The sequence below is a fragment of the Pithys albifrons genome, chromosome Z, assembly GCF_047495875.1.
Source record: "Pithys albifrons albifrons isolate INPA30051 chromosome Z, PitAlb_v1, whole genome shotgun sequence".
Classification (NCBI taxonomy): domain Eukaryota; kingdom Metazoa; phylum Chordata; class Aves; order Passeriformes; family Thamnophilidae; genus Pithys; species Pithys albifrons.
In genome coordinates, this window is record NC_092497.1 from 22,415,087 (window position 1) to 22,436,981 (window position 21,895).

Genomic DNA, 21,895 nt, shown 5'->3' on the forward strand with positions numbered 1-21,895 from the left:
AAGGTTTCGTCTCGACTTTGTGGACAAGATGAACTAGCCAGGAAACTAAGTGACTTGCAGTACCAGTAGCAGAATTGTTCCCCATGTCCTACCTCTAGGTATGGCCAGTTTGTGAAATCCTGGACATCCAACTCATACCTAAGAAGAGGGGAAAAAAATCCCTATTGAATCCTACGAGTAGTCTACCCAGAATAAACACACTACAAATCCCATGCAACTCCATGACAAAGAAGCCTAAATTTCCAACCTCTGGATCACCTTTATGCCATTTCAATATTTTCAATGATTTTTTCCCCTTTTGGGGCATAGAGGTGGGGTGGTAGTTCTCCATGCAGTCCTATCTAGGCAGCCAAGGGCTATCTAGCTGTAGCCCTCAGTGTGCAGCACTGAGACATTCCTGTAGTTCTGCAAGAATCATCTGGGGTCTAACAACTCCAGATGCTACAACATGTGCACATCATTCAGCTTTAGGGCTGAGTTATGTCCTGCAAGGTACTGAGATATCTCTCAAGCTGCTCCTTAACACTCTCAGTTCTGCAGACACAGAACAATGGCCCCCAACGTCAGGCCTGGAAAGATCTGTCAGCTCCATGCTAGACATGCCAAAGTAGCAGTGCTTTAAAAGCATGGGAATGGTAAAGCTGGGTTCACACATCCATAATTCAGCTTCTGGTGGTTCTGCACCTAAACCAGTCAGATTTCTGTTTTCTCTTCATTGCTTGTTTAGAAACAGATCAGTAATCTGGGCCTGATAACCCAGAGGAATAACCTGGAAGAAACAGGAATAACCACTGTCTCAGAACACTGGAATGCCTGTCTATTATGTTTTCCATGGGATTAACCATGTTTCCATTGCCTGACATACCCCAGGTGACACTATCATCCTAGAAAACAGTGAGCTGATCGCAAGTTCCAGTGTCCTATTTTCATTCCATTCAGTTGTCTTACTCCAAATGTTACATTCATTATTTTTATTAAGGACAGAAACTATTTATAACACGCACACATATTTGTTTGCAACTTCTGTCTTTCTCTGTCAAGGGCTTACAGTAATAACTAAAATCAGAACATAACTCATCACAACTCACAAAAGGGGATAATTCATTCTACCTCACAGTCTTAGAAGTAATAGAAGAGTAGGTGAACAATTTCACCCAAAATTAGTAAGTGTTTATTCAAGCAACATCACTGAAATGAAACTGTACTAGTGTTGCTTGCTATCAAAATCAAGGGACAGCTTATATGCAAGTCTAGAAGGTTAACTTTGAAAAAGGGTTGCTTTCATATTCTTCCTCTGTGAAGTCTAGAGACTTTCAAGCATATTTGTCAAATGTAAGTTTTCATAAGTTTGCTGAAATTTTGGCATTCTGGACAAAGTTGACTTTAACTTACATCTTCTGTGTTGTCCCTTCTGTAACACAGTGTAGGTCTGATGAAGAGAGAGCTTGTCTTTTATTTTCTCCATACTGAAGCTGTAAAGCCTGGATTTGACTCCAGAGAAACTCTGGGAAAATCTACTTAGTCGACTCTAATCATACTGTGAGGAACAGAGCAATGTTCCATCTCTGCTGAGGTTTTTATCAGCCCATCTGTGTCAGAGACAAGGGAGAGCAATACACATAACTGGTGCATTAGAAGCTGGTCTCTATGAAGAAAGATTTCATAGCTGGTTAAGAATCACCTGTGTGGTGCAATGCAGTCCCAAGAATCCACAATATGCCTGAATGGATCTTTTAAAACTATAGTCTGATATTTGTAATTTAATGATTAACACTACCTCACAAGTCAGTTTTTCTCAACCAAAATTTGCAAAATAAATCATCCTAATAACATCTAATATACAATTCTAAAATTGCTGATTAGCACTGAGGAGATTCTCAGTTAAAACAGGCTTTTTCTTGTAGGTAATTAAGATTATTTTGTCTATTTACTTAACACTCCAATTCATCTCGTAGCAAAACGTGACAATACACACCAGATTCCAGATGTATTCTAGATCTTAAACAATTTTTCCAGGTTTTATACAATATTTACCTGACTGTTTAAACAAGGAGTGCAAATATATTCCAAGCTTTGCATTAATTTTTAGTTTTAATCTTATTAGTTACTTTATTTATGGGTACATCCTAGTGGATACATTTGAGATTTTTTGTTTTGTTTTCTCCTACCTCTGGAACATCACATTTCCCTACCAAAACAACAACAACAACAAAACCAAACCAAACCAAACAAAAAAAAATCAGCTTCAAGATGAGAAGGAATTTAATACAATGAGCATTGAAAGACTTTCAAATAAATTTTAGCTTGAGGAGATTTATGCTCAAAAGATTTTTATTGTAAGCATCATTTTTGCCATTTTTATATACCTACAGTATTTCACTTCAGAGAGAGAGACAAATTATTCTATAAGAACAGCACATTATGAAAAACATCTCTATTCTCTAACTAGACTGCTTCAGGCCTCATCTTTAACTATTAGACCAATCCAAATAAGTTTATCGATATTTTCCCAAATAAGGAAAAACAGATTTTTTTTTATTTTTTTTGGCTGAGATCACCTCAGACTAAGCAGTTCCTTGTTTTTAATCTCATCTGAGCAGGTAGTATCAGCTTTTGAGGTCCTCAAAACTATCTGAATGGCACATTACAACTGTGTAATTGTAGTGCAGAGTGTCCTGCAAAAACTTTTAGGAGTCCTCAACTACAAGCAGGTTTTGTGAGCATCAAAATTTTGCCCATAGGCACATATTGTTGTAATGAACTTAGCGTCAAAGCTGGAAGCTTACTAGTTTTGTTATAGGCTGTCTACAATTACTTACATCCAAGAGTTCATCACTGTAGCACCCATGTCTTTGCCACTATAAAAAATAAAACATTTGAAACAAGGTGTTATGAAGATTCTAACTATCTAGACTCTTCCTTTCCATCCTCTCCAATAATTTTATCTTAATGACCGTTCATCAAGAGTCAAATATGTTTTATGCATCTAGTACCCCATGCATACCTCTAGGTCATTACAGTTTTTCTTGATAAGACATATTTTATGTTAGTCATGAAAGGTTGGATAAGCTTTTTTTTCACCTGTACTCTGTTGCAATATGCAATTGAATTCCTGTAAAGAAGAGTAGAATTGTTTCCATGAGAGGAGTAATTAATTTCCTTCTTTCCACATCTACAGGGGGAGAGTAAAATGCCAGTTCTTACCTGTTTCTGTCCATCTCTTTTAGAAGAAAAAGGAGTGTAGCAAAAGCCTTTTTATTCCTTCCGCTCTGAATACCTGTTTTCCCTCATTCAACACCTTCATAATGTGAACCAAGAAACAACATTTATTCACTAACTGAACAAAATTATTCTTAGGTTTTGTACAGACAGTCTCATGTAAATTAGCACTACAGCCACATATCTACTGTTTACTTTTATCAGTTCTTTTTTGCACAATATTCCATTTTAGTAAGAAATCAATATCATGAAATCACCCTTCAGTTCAATTGCATTTTGCTTATTCTCCATTTTTGTTTCTGCAAGACCTTTGTGAGTAATTATGTTGGCTAAGGCTTTTCAAACAAAAAAGTGAGTAATTTTTTTTTCTGCATAAATGCACATGTTGTTTTTGTTTTTCTTGATGTCAGAGTAACATTACAATCATGGAGATAAATTTGTTTGTATTTAATTATTGCAAGTCAATAAGAGATACTAGAGCTAAGGAAGGTGACATTTATGACTCTGTGTCTACAGTATCATTCAAGTTAATAATATATCTGGCTTTAAACCACACAACAGATGACTACAGGAAAAAATAATTACCCATTCTATTCCTTACACAATTCAAGTCCTGGATGTTCATTTGTGGATTCATGTTTTATACTGTGGCTGTATTCTCCTCTGTGGTGACTTCTATCATGAAACCTGATGGGACAACTCTCATAACTGGAGTGCCGCAGTGGATGGCTACAAGCTCTTTAGAAGAGATAGATGAAGCAGGAGGGGTGATGGGGTAGCACTGTGCTTAGGGAGTGTTTTGATTCTATGGAAACTGATGATGATGAAGATGACAAGGTTGAGTGCTATGGGTAAAGATTAGGGGAAAGGTCAGCAGAGCAGACATGATGGTGGGAGTCTGTTATGCAACACTTTACCAGATGAACAGGCTGATGAAACATCATACAAAATACTTGTCAGAAGTCTCACCATCACCAACCATTGTAGTCATGGGCAACTTCAGCTTGCCAGGTGTTTACTGGAAATATAACACAGCAGAGAGGAAGCAGCCTAGGAGGTTCCTAGAGTGTGTGTAAGACAACCTCCTAATACACTCGGTAAATGAGCCTACCAGAGGAAGGGCTGCTAGACCTGCTCTTTGTGAACAGAGAAGGAATAATGGATGATGTGATGGTCAGTCATTATCTTGGGCATAGTGGCCATGATATATTACTGTCTTCTATGCTGAGTGAAGTAAGGAGGAGGACCAGCAGAACTTTCACCTTGGACTTCTGCAGGGCAGGCGTGGCCTACTTAAATGATCGATTAACAGAGCCCCTTGGAGTCCCTCCTGAAGAACAAAAGAGTCCAGGAAGGCTGGATGTGCTTTAAAAAGGAATTTTTCAATGTGCAGCCTCAGACTGTCCCCATCTGGTGGAAGACAAGCTGCCAGGGAAAAAGACTGGCCTGGTTAAACAGAGAACTTAGGCTGGAACTTACGGGAAAATAGAGAATCTATCACCTCAGAAAGGAGGTTCAGTAACTTGAGAGGACTACAAGGATGTCACAAGGTCATGTATAAAGAAGATACAAAGGGTCAAAGCCCAACTAGGACTTGATTTGGCCGTTAAAGACAACAAAAAAAGTTTCTGTAAATACATTGTCAGCAAAAGGAGAGACTCCATCATTTGTTGAATGCAGAGGGTAGTGTAGTGACAGGGGATGAGGAGAAGGCAGAGGTCCATAATGCCTTCTTTGCCTCTGCCTTCAATATCAAGACCACTTGTCCTCAGAACACCCAGCTCCCTGAGCTGGAAGTTGGTTATGGGGAGATGAGTGAAGCCCCCGTAATCCAGGAGGAGATGGTTAGTGACCTGCTATGCTAATTAGACACAAGTCTACAAGCCCTGATGGGATCTACCCAAGAATATTGAGGGAACTGGCAAAAGAACCCACCAACTCAATGAACTACCAGAAGTCTTGGTTAACCAGAGAAGTTCCAGCTGACTGGAAATTAGCAAATGTAACACCTATCTACAGTGTTGTAAGGATGATCCATGGAGCTACAAGCCTGTCAGCCTAAACTCGGTTCTGGGCAACATTATAGAAGAGATCATCCTGAGTGCCATACATGACACACATAGGATAACTGAGGGATCAAGCCCAATCAGCAGGGATTAATGAAAGACAGGTCCTGCGTGTCCTGATCTCCTTCTACAACACAGTGACCAACCTGATCTCCTTCTACAACACAGTGACCTGTTTAGTAGGTGAGAGGAATGTTCTGGATGTAGTCTCTCCAGACTTCAGTGAAGCGTTTGACACCTTCTCCCACAGCATATTGCTAGCAAACCTGGCTGCTCATGGCTTGGATATATGGACTCCTCCTTGGGTAAAAACTGCCTCAATGGCCAGACTAGAGAGTTTTGGTGAATGGAGTTAAATCCAGTTGATGGCTGGTCGCGCTTGGTGTTCTCTGGGGCTCAGTTTTGGGGCCAGTCTTGTTTCACATCTTTATTGATGATCTGAACATGGGGGCTGAGTGCACTATCAGTAAATTTGCAGATGACACCAAGATGGGTCAGAGTATTGGTCTGCTTAAGGGTAGGAAGGCTCTACAGGAAGACCTGGACAGACTCAATCAATGAGCTAAAGTCAACTGCATGAGGCTCAATATCACCAAGTGCTGGGTCCTGCAACTGGGTCAGAGCAACCCCAAGCAGTGCTATAGGCTGGGGAAGAAGTAGCTTCACTGCTGTTTGGCAGAAAGGGATTTGGGAGTGGTGGTTGACAGCCAGGTGGACATGAGCCAGCAGTGTGCCCAGGTGACCAAGAAAGCCAAAGGCATCTTGGCCCATATCAAGAATAGTGTGGGCAGCAGGACCAGGCCAGTGACTGTCACCCTGTGCTCGGCATTGGTGAGCCTGCACCTTCATTATTGTGTTCACTTCTGGATCCCTCACTTCAGAAAGGACATTGGGGTGCTGGAGTGTGTCCAGTGAAGGGCAGTAAGGCCCATGAAAGGAATAGAGAATGTGACTTCAGAGGAATGGCTGAGTGAGCTGAAATTGTTTAGTCTTGAGAAAAGGAGCCTCATCTCTCTCTACAACTACCTGAAAGAAGGTTGTAGTGGGTTGGGACCAGTCTTTTCTATCATGCCTGTAAGTGAGAGGACAAGAGGAAATTGCCTTAAGCTGAGACAAGGGAGATTCAGATTAGATATTAGAAAACATTTTTTCACTGTTAGGGTGGTCAGATATTGGAATATATAGCTGAGAGAGATGGTGGAGTCACCACTGCTAGAGGCATCTGGATCTGGCGCAGGTTGATAGGGTTTAGGGGTTACCATGATGGGGCTAGGTGGATGGTTGGATTTGCTTAACTTAAAGGTCTCTTCCAACCCTGATGATTCTATGATTCTATCTGATCATTTATTGAGTGTTAGACAAGTACATAAAATTCAAAATGGGAGAAATGCCTGCCCTGCACTTTTATCACCAGAAATATTTTCTTTTTAGTCTTGTGGGATCAGGACACCCTCTTCCCAACACTTTAGTGCACTTTTTTCTATTACTCTACAAAAGGTCAAGTCAGTTGTATTGAAATTACTGCAGCTGTGAGAAACTCCACTCATTGAGATGAATCCGTGGCCACAAACTGGAGTTTAAGAGGCAGGCATAACTCCGGACCGGGCAATTATGCAAAATATACCTACTGGAGAAATTACTGAAAGATTTTGCAGTCCCACACAGTTAATGATAAATACATGTTCAAAAACATGACATAATCTCTTCATATACACAGTTTTTACCCTAATGTAATTAAAGTCATTAAGATGTCAGGTTCAAAAAGAAAGTATATTTTGCTCTTGGCCCTTACTTAACATTGGTCAAAGTTTGACTAGTTTAATCATATGTTGTGTAAAGGATTATAAATGTTTGTTTTTTTTTAATTTTTAATAGCAAGCCTTCTGTTCATACATTAAGAAATTCCTGAAATAACCTCTTTATCCTTATTTTTCTGCCTCTTATATTTCTTTCTAATAAGTTTCTGTATGAACAGAAGTACTTCAGGCCCTCTACATCATAGGGAAGCTCTCTGAACTTTCTCTGTTGGGACTCTTGGAACATTGTCTCTCTAGAAGAGAACCTGTGAAGTTATTTTTCCTGAGAGGATTCACTTTCACAAATGTGGAATTTTCACCTGAGGAAGAATTTACTTACTGTTCCTAGTCCAAGAAATTAATATCAGTATTTAAATTAAACTTTAAATTTAAAAGTTTTTTAAAAATCTAAAATTTATTTTTAAAAACCCAAAAATTTTCGGATTAAGAACAGTGAAATTTGGTTGGAATACATCAAACTATTAAGAGATGTGAGTTTGGTTTCCTACCTGCTGTAAATCAGGATAGTTAAATCAAAATGTAATTATCAATGGCCACAAACTATAACAAACTAGAGAACACAGTAAGATTCAATGGAGTCGGTGACAGCTAAAATATAATATCCTCAGTCACACAGGCACAGGCAAAAACGTAATACTCATTTCCACTGAAGCTGGTCACTGAGTGTAGGATGAAGATCTTGGCTGCTGTACATAATAACTATTATTCCATGTTCTAAGCTGGTAAAATGGGGAAAAGAAAGCAGGCTGAAAAAGTTGTTTCTGTTTACTCTGTACCACAATAATAATTGCATCTTTTTCACATAAGAAAGCATGTCACACCTTTCTTAACAAGATGCTGTAGGTGGTTGACCTTGGCTAAACACCAAGTGCCCACCAAGCTTCTCTATCACTCCCCAGCCAGACAGGGGAGAGATAACAAGATGGAAAACAACTTGTAAGTTGAGATTGGGCATTTCACTAAAACAAAAGTGAAAGTACGTGTGTACACACGCGAAGAGGAAAATAACAAAGTTTATTCTCTACTTCTCTTCAGCAAGTGATGGGTGGCCCTGTCCCAGGAAGCAGGGCTTTTAGCACACATAGGGGTTCCTCAGCAGGCAAACATTGTAAACAATGAATGTCCCCTCATTCCTTCTCCTTTCCTCAGCTCATCTGAGCTGATATTATATGGTAAGGAGTATCAGCTTGGTTATTTGGGCTCAGCTGGTCTGGTTGTGTTCCCTAGCAGGATCTTGCCCTCACCTTGGGGGAGGGATTTTACAGTGCTGATGCTGTGCCAGTGCTGCCCAGCAGTAGCCAAAAAATCGATGCATTATCAACATATTTCTAGCTACCAATGCACATCACTGTGAGGGCTGCTATGTGGAAATGAACTCCAGGTCAGCCAGACCCAATACAGATGCAAATGAAGGTGACATCATCAGATGCAAGATGCTGGATGCAAATGTGTAATTCCTTCAAAGCACAGGCAGTATAAAAAGGCATACATCCAAGATCATTAAAATAATGTCACACTGTTCTGTGAGACAATAATGGCACATCTTCTTATAACCCTGAACTCAGAATCACCTCTGTTAGAGCTGCATGCCTGACTTTTGCAGATACCAAATTTTGTTGTAATGTTTATCATGTCATTCTCACGATAGTTTAACAAATGTCTCTAATTGTTGTTACTTATATAGCAGCTCTGTTTGCATGCTGTTTTGGGAGCCATTGTAATGAAGAATATCTCGAAGTTCTGCTATGTAAATGTTACATTTTCTTACTTATTTTTCCATTTTTCATTTGTCTTCTGTTGAGGTTCACTGAAGGTGAATCTTTATCAGTTTAATTCTTCTATTCTGGGTACTGTTTTCCTTCATACCCGAGGTGGAGCTTTCAATTCCTTAGGATGACATTCATGGGATGAATGCAGTTAGTCATAAGTTAAAGCAGTTAAACAGCTTTTAGTGTAAGTTCTACAGTTACAAGAGCAACAGGATTACCAAGTATATATAAACAGCTTCCCAATACCATTTTTCCTTGAACTACATGAAAACAAAGATTAAGGCAAGCAAAAGTCGATTCATAATGGACTCCTGGAATTGTCAAACAACAAATTATTTTCTTCTGTTCACAACTGGTATTTTTTTCAGTTAGTGAGAGATGAGTTTTGCAATGCATTTTAAGCACATATGTAGTGCTCAACAAACATATTCTACTTGCATGGTTATGTCCCACTGATATACTGGCAAGCCAACTCCACAAAAATACTCAAAATTCAGACAGAACCTACAGATTAAGCTCTGATCATTTTAAAAGCAAGATGTTTTTGTACTGAAGCTCTTTCCACCATCTTCAGTAAGAACAGGAGACTTTTCATTAATATTTTCATGTTTGTCAATTTTAGTGACGTTAACTGATTGCTCATGTCCTAAATGGAGAACAGTAAAAAAAGTGTGGAGTCAGAATTTGTCTTGCTGATTCTCTCTTGATTAAAGTTAATTCCTGTAAATAAGCAAATATCCACTAGTCCAGCAGGAGAACAATTCACAAGCAAGGTTCCTTCCACTAGACCAAGTTGCTGCATCCAACTTGGCCTTCAACTCTTCCAGGGATGGGATGCCCACAGCTTCTCTGGGCAACTTGTGCCAGTTCCTGACTACCCTCAAAGGGAAAAATTTCTTCTCTATACCTAATCTAATCTTGACTTCTTTCCATTTAAAGCCATTACCTTTTGTCCTATCTTTAGGCTACAGCTCTCCTGTAGTCTCCCTTAGGTACTGGAAGATGCTGTAAGGTCTACTGGAGCCATCTCTTCCCCAGGCTGAACAACCTCGACTCTCTCAGTCTGTCTTCATGGGAAAGTTGTTCCAGTCCTCTGGTCAACTTTGTGCTTCTTCTCTGGACTCCTTTCAACAAGTCCATATCTTGCAATCAGTAAATTGCCTTTTTGCATTAGGAGAGGGTTTTCCCCATAATTTAGAATAATCTAAACTCTGCAGGCATTTTCTTCCTGGCACATCAGATTCAGTAATATAACATTTTTTCTCTCAATTTTTCAGGTAATGGCCTGGTTTCAAAGGCCAGGAATGTGCACTTGTCTCTATACTTATGATTTTAGACTTGCAAACCATGAGTTGTGTGAGAGACCAGAAGTTTTGGATATCTGTAGGCTGGATCTTCTTGTTTCACAACAGGATCCTTAACTGCACTAAATGTCTAATAATTCCTAAGTGCAGATACATGGTTATGGCTCTTTATTTGTTCTCTGGATACTAACTGTACTTGGATACATATTTTTCAAAAAATCAAGCTGCAACCCATAGCTTGTCTTATAAATTCCTAGTCTCAAAAATTAATTCCTAGGAGCACAGACTCTGTCAAGCTTCTAGAAGCTTTTAGCCATAGAGTGACTACGCATTTGCTTCTTTCTAGGATTCTGTCTTAAAGTAGTCATCTCCAAACATTTTTTTTTTACTGTGCAGCCTGAATATATGTTGGTTTTCTGTTTGTTTGTTTGTTTATTTGTTACCTACTAGTATATTCTGCATATTACAAAATGCACATAAAAATATAAAATAAAAAATATTAAAATACAGTTTCAAATATTTTTAATTATTATTTATTAATGGCACTTTCCATACTCCAGCAGATTTTCTTGTGCATACTCTGGGGTGCACACAGCAGTTTGAAGGCCACAGTCCTAAACTTCTGCCATCGCTATTTCTTTCCCTAAGCAAAGACTAACCCTTTGTAATTTACAAGTCACTATCAATGACAATGTTTTCCTACATTATGGTTTAACTGGCAGGAAGCATTACGCAGTTTGAAGTGTAAAATAATAATGGAGCAAGGCCTGCCAGCTCTGCCATCAAGCTTTTTGTAGTTAAGACTAAATATCTTGTTACCCAGGACAAACATGTAGAGCTATTATTTTTGTGAAGATGTCATATGACAATTGCCACCACACCATTGCATATGAAAACACAGATGTCACTTTAGATGCCACACATGACACAAAGTATCTGTAAAAGTCAGAGATAGGAACCAGAAAAGGACAGAAAATAATCTCAAGGATAAGAGTATGAAACCTGTGATCCTGGTTCCACCAAAATTCAAAGTTCTCATATATTTTCACCAGGTTAAAATTCTGCATCAAATATAGACTATGATCAGCTCTCTTTAATCAGAGTTAGGCAAGATTTCAAATATGAACACTGTAAGCTAGATCAATGCTTATCTTTAGAAAGCTAAAATACATTTTATTTGTTGGAAAGAAACTGGACTGGTGGAATGCATTAGGTAGCAAGCTGGAAGAAAATAATTCATCTTTTGAAGTTGAATGAAAATGTGCTAACATGTATTTTAGCTGACAAACAGAAACTGCCAGCTTGCCTAATTTTTAAATATATGCCAGCTGTAAGAAGGCAATCCAAATTTTGGGAATTCCATTTAGAAATCAGCTAATAGCTATGAAGAAGACCAAAGAAGCAGCAAAAGCTATGCCAGTTCTCTTTAAAAATGTATAATGTGCAGATTAAAGTGGGATGATAAATCTTCTGCTTTTGGAAAGTCTTTTTGTAAAGCGTTTAAAGCCCACAAATACAGTAGCAACACTCATCTTTTAACTTCTAGTGATTCCAGAGACCTCAGTGGGACTATGTGAAAGCTTAGAGATAACTCCTGAGTCAGCAAAATACTTATAAAAGTGTTGAAATTGGCAGGCATTTGCATTTTTTCAGAGCTATGAATGAAATCACATAGCTTCATGTTTGCTTGAGGTTACAGATCAGTACTCTACCCAATTCAGTGGAAAGCAGATAAATCTGTCAAATCTCCAAATCAGATCAACACATTAAATGGGGATATGGACACAAGAGGGAATTACTAGAGCATACGGTCTTGAAATATAAGTACATGAGAATGCCCTTTAAATATATATGTAAAAACATATATATTTATTTATATATTTATATATTCAATGGCTGGAATGAAACAACATGTGATGGCACTCCAGACAGGTATTGATGTTTTCTTTCAGCCATCTGTGATTAGAAATCAATTAATAGATAGAATAAAAGAAGCCTCAGAACATATAATACATAACCCCTTTAGCTGGGAACCTGCCAAATGTTTCTCATATACACAGAGTGGAAATACTGAAAAAGAATAAATGAACAAATAAAAGGTAATGAGACATTGGGCAAAAATATGCCTGATCAATTTTTAGCTACACATATCCACTACTTATCACTCTGAGTTACAAGGTCATACTTGATATAAAGTAAAACACGTATTTTTGTAAATGCTGCACATTAATGGGCTGGGAATTTCATGGACATCAGGACTAAGAATTAGGTTGAGTATATTTTTAAATGTTTACCTAATGGAAAGAAAGTAGTAACCGAAAAAGTGTGCATTTTAATGTATTTCATTACTACTTCAGTTATTAGTTTCTATTAATGATTTAAACAGTTTGGGAAGCACCAGCCATTGACAGCACCCAGTTCTGTAGTCCCATACGATATAGACCAAGGCAGGCAGCTTACATTGTTCCAGTCAATTCTGGGCACTGAAATGAAATGTGTGAAAAGGCCCACAGCTATGTTGACAAACTCTCTTTGCACCCAGAAGGTGGTAGTTGATACAGTACGTCTTTTAGTAATGGTAACAGCAGAGAAGCAGGAATAGACTGGAAGTGCAAAGGACCAGAGATGAAGGCATCCCAGGGAAAGTACATCCCAGGGAAAGTAGATTAAAGTGCATGGGCCAATTTTGGCTACTGTTTAGTAATCTGGAAGCTGTTAACTGCAGTAGTAGATAATTCAAGTGTATTGTTACACTTTTAATTTGATGTCTGATGTGTCACACACACTCCCCTATATGCAAATCTGAACAATTGCACAATTCAAGAATCTTCTGTGATAAAACTTCCCAGACTCTAGAAGAATTACTCCTCTAAACAGATACAGATTTCATATACTTCTAAATTTTGTTAGTCTACTTTGTTTCCACACCCAGATTTTCTTCTTTTCATTTTGTTTCATATTGACACCAAATGAGGCTGCAGTCTTAGAATAGCATTGCTGAAATGGGGTATTTCTGAAATTAGCAATATCCATAAAATGAGAAAATGTACAACAGGTGGTTATGCAGGATCCTCAGAAAGGGAAAGAACAGGTTGGCATTGATATAATTAAGTCCTGAAGGTCATTTAGCATGGTCTTTTACATGGCACAGGCTATTTTATTTCTGCCAATTACCCCAATAATTACTCAAATAATGTAGTATCAAATTTTCATTTGAAGGCCATTTAAAAAAAACCCAAAAGCCAAAACTTCAATAGTTTGGTCCAATATTTCACACTTCTTTTGTTAAAAGCACATGCTTAAGATCCAGTTTGAATTAGTTCCTTTCAGTTTCCAGTTCTAATATTCATCAATTAGAATTCTAATGCCTTTTTCTTTACAGACAGAGGAGAAAGTTTTTAGCAGTAGGATAGTCTACAGAAGAAAATTAAAAGGTTAGAGGAACATTCAGAGTAATCATCTGTGCCAGTTTTGAAAAGTTTTTTAAAAGTTTGTGATACATTTTTACACTATACTTCTCCATAAAGAGTCATATTCACCATCAGTGGAGGTATTTCTACATCTGTTCATAAGCACTGAGCTGCTTCCCCTGATTCATTGCTTAAACACTACTCACTCATTTTGGAAGCAAAAACATTCAAAATCACCTGTATTTTCAAGGAAAATCTAGGCTTAGTAAATATTCATCCTTAACAAAGCCTTTTCCAGTCTGTGAATTTACAAGCACTCAAATTATACTCACACTGGCTGGGCATGATAAATGGGTATTTAATACATGTACTTCTCTGAATATTAAAAAAAAAAGAAAGAAAAAAAAAAGAAAAGGTCTGTTTGTAATGTTCAGTAACTCATTTATGCTGATTCTACTGCAAAGTAGAGGCATTGGGGTCATTTGCAGAGTACAAGCCATTTGAGGCAATTTGAGAAGTGGTAGGTACAGGGCAAAGCTGAGGATTTGGCTGCAGTCAGAATTTACAGTATATTTCACTGTCCCTTCCCTTTTTCTTTGCATGGTAACTTTAGCTGTCATATGTGGTTTTACCCTCTTCTTCTAGAATAAATTTCTTTTTGTCCAGAAGAGCTTCTTAGTAAATGATGTGCGATGTACATTTCCTCAAGTGACAAAGGTAACCCAAGTGACTTCTGGCTGTGAATACTCATGCCTATTCCTACTTCATGCCACAAGGCATCACTTCTCAGTTGGTTTTGAACAGCTTAGTGGAATCTGAAAATTTATCACTGAATCATTGAGAATGCCCAGTCTAAAAGGAATAAACAAGTAATACCATTTGGGGAGATGCTTACTTCAGATACTTCCCATGGCCCAGGGTGCAGCACAGCTCATGCATTTTGGCACTGCTGAAAGTGAGGTGATAACAAACTGCAATACAGAAATAAGAGTATATATCCTGTTGTGGGTTTGGCTAGGATAGAGGTAATTTTCTTCCTACTAACTGGTACAGTGCTGCATTCTGTATGAGAATAATGTTGTTAACAATAACACATTGATGTTTTGGTTGTTGCTAAATTGCACTTACCTTAAATTAAGCACTTTTCAGTTTCTCAGGGTCTGCCTGTGAGAAAGCGCACAAAAAACTGGGAAGAAACATGGCCAGGGGAGCTGACCCAAACTAGCCAAAGGGACGTTCCATACAACAGAATGTCGTGCCCAGTATATAAACTGGAGTAGGGGAAGGTTCTAGCCAGGAGAGGCTGATCACATCTGTGGGCTGGGCATGGGCATTGGTCAGTGGGTGGTGAGAGATTGTATTGTGCATCACTTGTTTCTCTTGGATTACAATCCTCTCAATCTCTCTCTCCTTTTCATTACAGTTGTTATTATTATTATTATTATTATTATTATTATTATTATTATTATTATTATTATTATTATTATTATTATTATTGTTGTTGTTGTTGTTTTGTTGTTGTTGTTGTTGTTGTTGTTGTTATCACCATTAATGGTGTTTGCTTCAATTATATAAGTGTTCCTATCTTAATCCATGAGTTTCACTATTTTTTCCAGACTTTCCTCCCCACTGAGGGGGAAGCAGGCAGTGTGGAAGTGAGCAAGGAGCTGCATGGTACTTAGGTCTGGGGTTAAACCATGACACATCCAGAAGTAAAGCAGGGAGGAGGTTTTTTATACCAGCTGGAATGTACTTGCAAAAATACCTGCAACTATGGCATCAGTCTATAGTTTCATGACACACTGAGTCTGGCTTTATGGCTCCCATTACTAGATCAAAATCAGTACCCTTACATGACACAAAACTACTGATACAGCACAAATTATTGGCAGATTGAGATATTTCCATACCTTTTGATGGGTTTTGTACCATAAGACCTGTATCATCTGACCTCCTGTATCTGGCTTTTGGCATAAAACCAGTCATGAATTTCACAGGGTGCTTCAGCTAAAGCAGTAAAAACACAGATATCACATGTTTGATTTGGATTCATTTCTTGTAAGTGAGTGATTCAATAATGTGGGGGGCTGTTTGGATATTGACGATTGTGAAACTATGGCCTCACTCTGAATTGGTACAGTCTAAAACAACAGCCGTTAAAGAGATGTAGTATACAATTATATATATATATTTTTAAAATTCTTGACATCTGGTGTGAATTTCCATGAAAAGCTGGGAAAATTTCCCATTATACAGAGTTTAGGATTGTATGGAAGGGACCAAGTCACTTTTTCTCCTATATACACATACAGATACTTCCAATACCCACTCCTTTTTCTACTCAAGCACAAATTGGATGCAATAAACTGGAATTTTACTTTGAGCTAGGGATTGTGTAGGCAGGACAATGTTCTGTTCCACTCTTTTATCCTTTCTTAGCATGAATTCAAATAACAGATTCTTTGTATCCTGTGATAAAAAATTCTGTAATCTTTTTCTGATAACTATTGTTCACACCGTACACAGAAGAGGGGTCGCAAGCAATGGTGAAAGGAAAGTTTCTGTCCACACAACTTCCCTGGTCTCCAGTCACTCTCTTCCCAGGCCTCAAAGGAAAACTGGACCAAGAATACTACTAATCTAATGCCTTAAATAAGGAAAGTACTTAAGGTTCCTCCAGTATCTTGTCCCTTCAGCCCACACAGAAAAAAAATAGAAATGTTAAAGAGAGCTCCAGATCCCTATTTATTACAACAAAAATGTCTGGTGTGAATACCTCATGAAACATCACTGCAGACTGTATTTCTCCATTTCACACCAAATGGCAGGTGGTCAGACATGCCTGAGTCTCCACTGATGCATTTCCAAATACCCTAATGCAATTACACTGGGGGACCACAACAGGAGTCAGCAAACTGCAATACCAAACACAGCTGGGGAGAGTTCACAGCCCATTTCAGGAGTTCTTTTCCACCGAAGAAAGCCAAAAAGGAAAAACAGTTATCAGGAATATCTTTTTTGCTCTGATAAAATTATTCTCCATATGTACAAACTTATGATGCCAGTTTATACAGCCTGATGGTGTGTTTATGTATCCTCTCCCTAGCATTAACAATATGGCCTGTTGTGCACAATACATTAGCTGTTCTTTTAAATTTGTTTTTCAACTGTAGTTCTATAATAATACATTCTATCCTTTCTGTTCCCTTCCCATTATGTTCCATTAGTATCTGCCCTCAGACTAACTAATTCAGTGATTTTTCACCACATACCTTATATACACATGTCCAGGAGTTGGGCTCAATGATCCTGATGGGTCTCTTCCAACTCAGCATATTCTGTGATTCTATAATTCTATGATATGTGATTATGCTTGACTGCTTGTTCCTAAACACCTAAATGTTCATCACAGTTTATTATATTCAATCTAGATGGTTTCTCTTGTATAACTTGAGATAACTGGTATTCCATACCATACTACATCATCTCAAAGGGTGTAAAATCCAGTGTGTGGGAGTGGCTTAGTTAGTTCCATCATGGCTGCACTAAGAGGAGGACATCTAGCAGCTCCTCTACTATGCTAGGCCCTGCTCCTGTTGCCTGTGCTTGCATTTTGTTTGCATTCAGGGAAGTAGAAATATTTTGTTGTTATACTTTCTCTTCCTTGCTGAGTGTCTTTTGGAGTGCTTATGAATTTAGAGTAATGGGCTTTGTATTAATTGGGGAGTGGGGAGTTATTCCTTGTTATATGTATGTAACTTGTGTAAGTGTGTGTTATATTGTAGTTCTCTCATAGTTTTCTCTGTATAAATACATGTAGTTAGTTTCAGCATAAACTTGGTTCTGAGGGGTTTTTTTCTCTCCCTCTTCTTTTTCCCATAGCTGGTTGGGGGGAGGAGGAACCCTTTTCACCTTGTCCTGGACAGTTGGCGTTTTGCCAGCTCAACCCAGGACAGATAAATCAGAGGATGGTTTCGATCCATCAACCTCTGGGTTATGGGCCCAGCATGCTCCCGCTGCGCAACAGCTAGGCCAAACCTGCTACACTCCCCTTCCCAGCTGAGAAATGGGAGGAAGGGAAAAAAAACTACTCAAACTAGGCTGAAACTTAAACTAACTATATATATATATATATATATTTATACAGAAAAGAGAAAATTAAAAGCAAACTACAATATAATACATAATTACACAAGTTAAAAATAACACGAAATAACTTCCTACTCCCCAGTGAACACAAATCTTACTATTTTAACTACAAGTCATTCCAGAGAACTCAATTCTCCAGAGACAGACTTAAGCAGAGAGAAAGATTAAGAACAGACATTCTACTTCCCTAAGATAACATGGTGGCAAGCCAGTGCTCTGGGCCTCCCGTCCCTCTTGGGACAGCACAGTGTGTCCTCCTGTGTTGGGATTTTATATGCTCTTAGATCTAAAGTGTGAGTTGTGTATTGAACTTGTTTCTGTGCTTAGCGTGTTGTAGTTTCAAGGACTAATTAATGAGGTCAGCAGCTCCTGCCACCCTCTCAACAGATGTGTGTAATCGGCCAATTAGAGCGGGCATTGTCATGTAAACAGCATTGTTAACCAATTATCAGTGCCAAGGTGGCAGAGCTGCGGAGGGATTCAGCTTTTGAAGTGTATAAGAGTTTGTGAGCGGATGAATAAAGTTGCCTGTTGCTGCTAACTTCTGTGAAGTCGTCTCTGCAGGTCACAAACCCGCCTCCCTCCGTTACTCCTGGGACTACAGCTATGAAGGAACTGACCAAGCCACTCCCACACTGGCTCCTACACTTCGAGATGATGTTGGAATATGGTATGGAATACTATTGGCTCAAAGAAGTCAGATGTCAGCTAGTTCAGCCCAGTTCAAGTCAGCCGACAGTCCCAGACCTAGTCTGCACTGTTCAGTTCTTTCATTCTTCTGCCTGTGTCCTTGACATTGAACACAGTCAACTTTTTTACAATTATAACTCAAGGAAAGTAACTGGCTTTGAACACCCAAGTAAAAATTACCTACACAGGCATATTTGTGGCATAATCTTCTAGGAATAAAACTTTTAGTATTAACTGTAAGAAGCAAGTTAATGCCTGCATGCTAATGTGTTTCATCTCATCTTCCCATGAGAACTTGAGTCTGTTTTTCCTTCAGTCAGGATACCTCCTTCTCAATGTGTGCCACTGAGCTACCTGAATTTTGTAACATCAGCAAACGCTAACTAATATATTTTTATGCCACCAAGAGAAAACAAGGCAAGGGTCTGGCATGAAGATGGACAGAGATCACATTGAAATATATATAGGTAATAATTACTCAGAGCTTTAAAGAGGATACAGAAAACACATTAAATGGCACTGAAACTTGGACAGTTAAGCATACATAAAGATAGAAGACAAAGTATTAAAATGACATTTGTAAAAGGAGCACATGCATTCTTTTTCTATGCAGCTCCCAGCCATGGAAAAATTAAGTATTTTCTTCTCAAAGTAGGACTTACAGTCCTAGCAATGAAATTATTGTGTATTTGTATGCTTTTGTCTGCATCCACAGTATCAAATTTTATTCACTTTAGATCACAGTAGAGTAAACTTTCCCATCATTACAGAACTTCTTATATGCACTACTAGAAATATGATTCTGCACATTTTTCCTTTATTTGACTGAAATTCCTGGCTGATGCACATTGATGTTTTCTTCACCTCTGTTTTGTCCAACTCGATTTCTCCTATGCAGTTCACTGGCATAAAGTCATAAAATCTGAGAGTAAGATTGGGTTGTCTTTTGAAAACACATCTTTTTATTTGCCTCCGCTTTGTTACTCCAACTTTTTCCAGTCTTTCTGCTTTGAGCATTTACCTCAGTTTTGTTACATTCAAAGTCCAGTCACCTTTAGAAAACTTTCTTTTGGAAAAATCTAAATCAACTTATTTCCTCAAAAGTATTGGTTTATTTTCTTGCTCATAAATCCCCTTAACAAATATAATGTAGCAAAGATCTTTATGAATAGAGGGGTTTTGTAGATTTAACCTGACTATTCACACAATTAGAAAATACAGAGTCCACAATGTCTAAAATAATGTTAAGTATTTTCTGTTTTCAGCTTAAGAAAAAAAAAAGAAATCTCACCTTGGCATTAAGCCTAGATAAAGTTGTACAGTCTTCTAAACCCAAGAAATAGTCATCTCATAATTTTAAAAAAAGGTTTTCAATATTGAGATTTCTGTTATTATTCAGGATGCCAGGAATTATTAGATTATATATCAACTCCATGGGAAAACTCCTATGGAATGAAAAGTGAACAAAAGAAAGAAGAAATTACAATTTCAGATTGCATAAATTTGCTGAACAGGCTATGATTTATACCTCAGGAAGGTATCGCTCCAAAATTACTTTAATCAAATAATTGTATGCCCTTGTATGATTATTAAAAACCTCTATGTTGCAATCAATTTTGTATCAAGTTCTGCAGATATATGTTACTTCTGAAAAAGTGAAGAGAATCTAAAATTAGCATAAGTTAATTTGATATAAAAATTTTTAAAAGAGAAATAGGAATAGTTTAAATGCACACCTCAAGAGTTGGAACTAACAAATACCAGCAGAAAGGTCATTATCTTCCTTAACACTGGGAAACAAAAAAACCCTGTATTATTGCAATATTATAAAATTTTCATACCTCAGGTTTCACATGTACTAGAAAACATGGCCTCAGTTTTAGACTTGTGAACAGATTGAGAGGTACTAGAATATCTGTGCCTTAATAGATAGAAGAAGATGATGAAACTCAGGGGCCAAGAATACTTGAGAAGAAAGCACATAATAATATGATGATAACAGCACTAACACAACTACATTGCCCAAACTTTCAGAGACTTTATGCCTCTATTTTATTATAAATATTTCATTTTCACTTTTTCATTCAGAAAAGTTCCACTGACAGTCTATTGCTTAAGATACTTCACTGTTAAAAAAAAAAAAATCAAAAGTGCTATCTACCAAGGACAAATTATCTCACAAAAACATGAATCTGGAAAAACAGTTTTACATAAAGCTAATTTTTACTGAAAGAATGTGTATTAGGTTTGCATGGCCAGGTTCTGGTAGCAGAGGACTACGGGAGTGGCTTCTGTGAAAGCATCCTCTGTGTTTGAGAGAGCCTGTGCCAGCCAGCCCCAAAATGAACTCATCACTGGCTGAGGCTGAGCCCACCAGCAATAGCGGTAGCACCTCTGGGATAACATATTTAAGAAAGGGAGGAAAAAAATATGTGCAATTGCATCCAGAAGAGAGGACTGAGCATATGTGAGAGAAACAGCTCTTCAGACACCGGGGTCAGTAAAGCAGGAGGGGAAGGAGGTGCTTAGGATGCCAGTGCAGAGGTTTCCCTACAACCTATAGAGAGACCAGGGTGAAACACACTGTACCCCTGCAGTCCACGGAGATCCACGGGTGTCATGGTTTAGATATGGCACTCCTCGGTCTAGTGTCCCTGACCCCAAACAAGACTGTTCAAAACCAGACACTGCTTGCTCACTCCCCTCCCCTCTTCCAGTCAGAGACAAAGGTAAAGATAATGGGTTGAGATTAAAAAAAATGTATTGGAAACAACAATGAGGTAAGAAAATGAACAGCAACAATACTAATAACAAAAGTATACCCAAAGAGAGTGATTTACATGCAAAAAAAAAATGCTCATTGACTCAATCAAAGTGACATATAGAAGAAACGCAGATGTAGTGCTGGAAAAAAGTCGAGAACAGAGAAGGGAAGCTGAAGAGCCACTTTTGTCACATTATACAATGTTCATGTGATTTGCAGACTCTGGTGGCATGCCTTGTGCTATATGTATCACAGACTAAACTTTGGCCTGGGCCTGCTTCTTTTTAGCAGGTCCCAAAATACCAAGAAATATTGAAACATCAAGGAACCAGCAAATCCAATGCAATCATTTTAAAGTGCTATACATACAGTTTGGTAATTTTACCAGGCAACTTTTGTATGCAGCATAAGAAAAAAATTAAATTTCAAAAACCCTTATTCAAGTTGAATTATAAGGTAGTGCCTCTCTTTCTGAAGAGAAAGAGAGTCTGGAAAAGTTTCTTACAAAGCATAAAGCAAATAACCCAGATCCACTCAGATCTTGTTAGTGTAGCAAGTGGGCAAGGGTTGCTTCTGACAGAAGTCTGATTATATGGATCTGATACAATCATACTGCATCTGATACAATTATACTAGTTATACATGCCTAAAACAGGTAGTGACGAGCAACCTTCAAACCATTACATTTGAATTAAGCTGTGCCTGAT

General features: G+C 38.1%; 1 protein-coding gene across 1 annotated transcript in view; it reads left to right on the forward strand.

Moving 5' to 3' along the window:
- Positions 1-4,320: 4,320 nt before the first annotated feature.
- RNF180 (ring finger protein 180) overlaps positions 4,321-21,895 on the forward strand; it is a 107,838-nt gene continuing 90,263 nt past the window's right edge. The window contains 2 exon segments of the mRNA XM_071581531.1: positions 4,321-4,392; positions 4,866-5,063. Coding sequence (XP_071437632.1) covers positions 4,321-4,392; positions 4,866-5,063 — 270 coding nt within the window.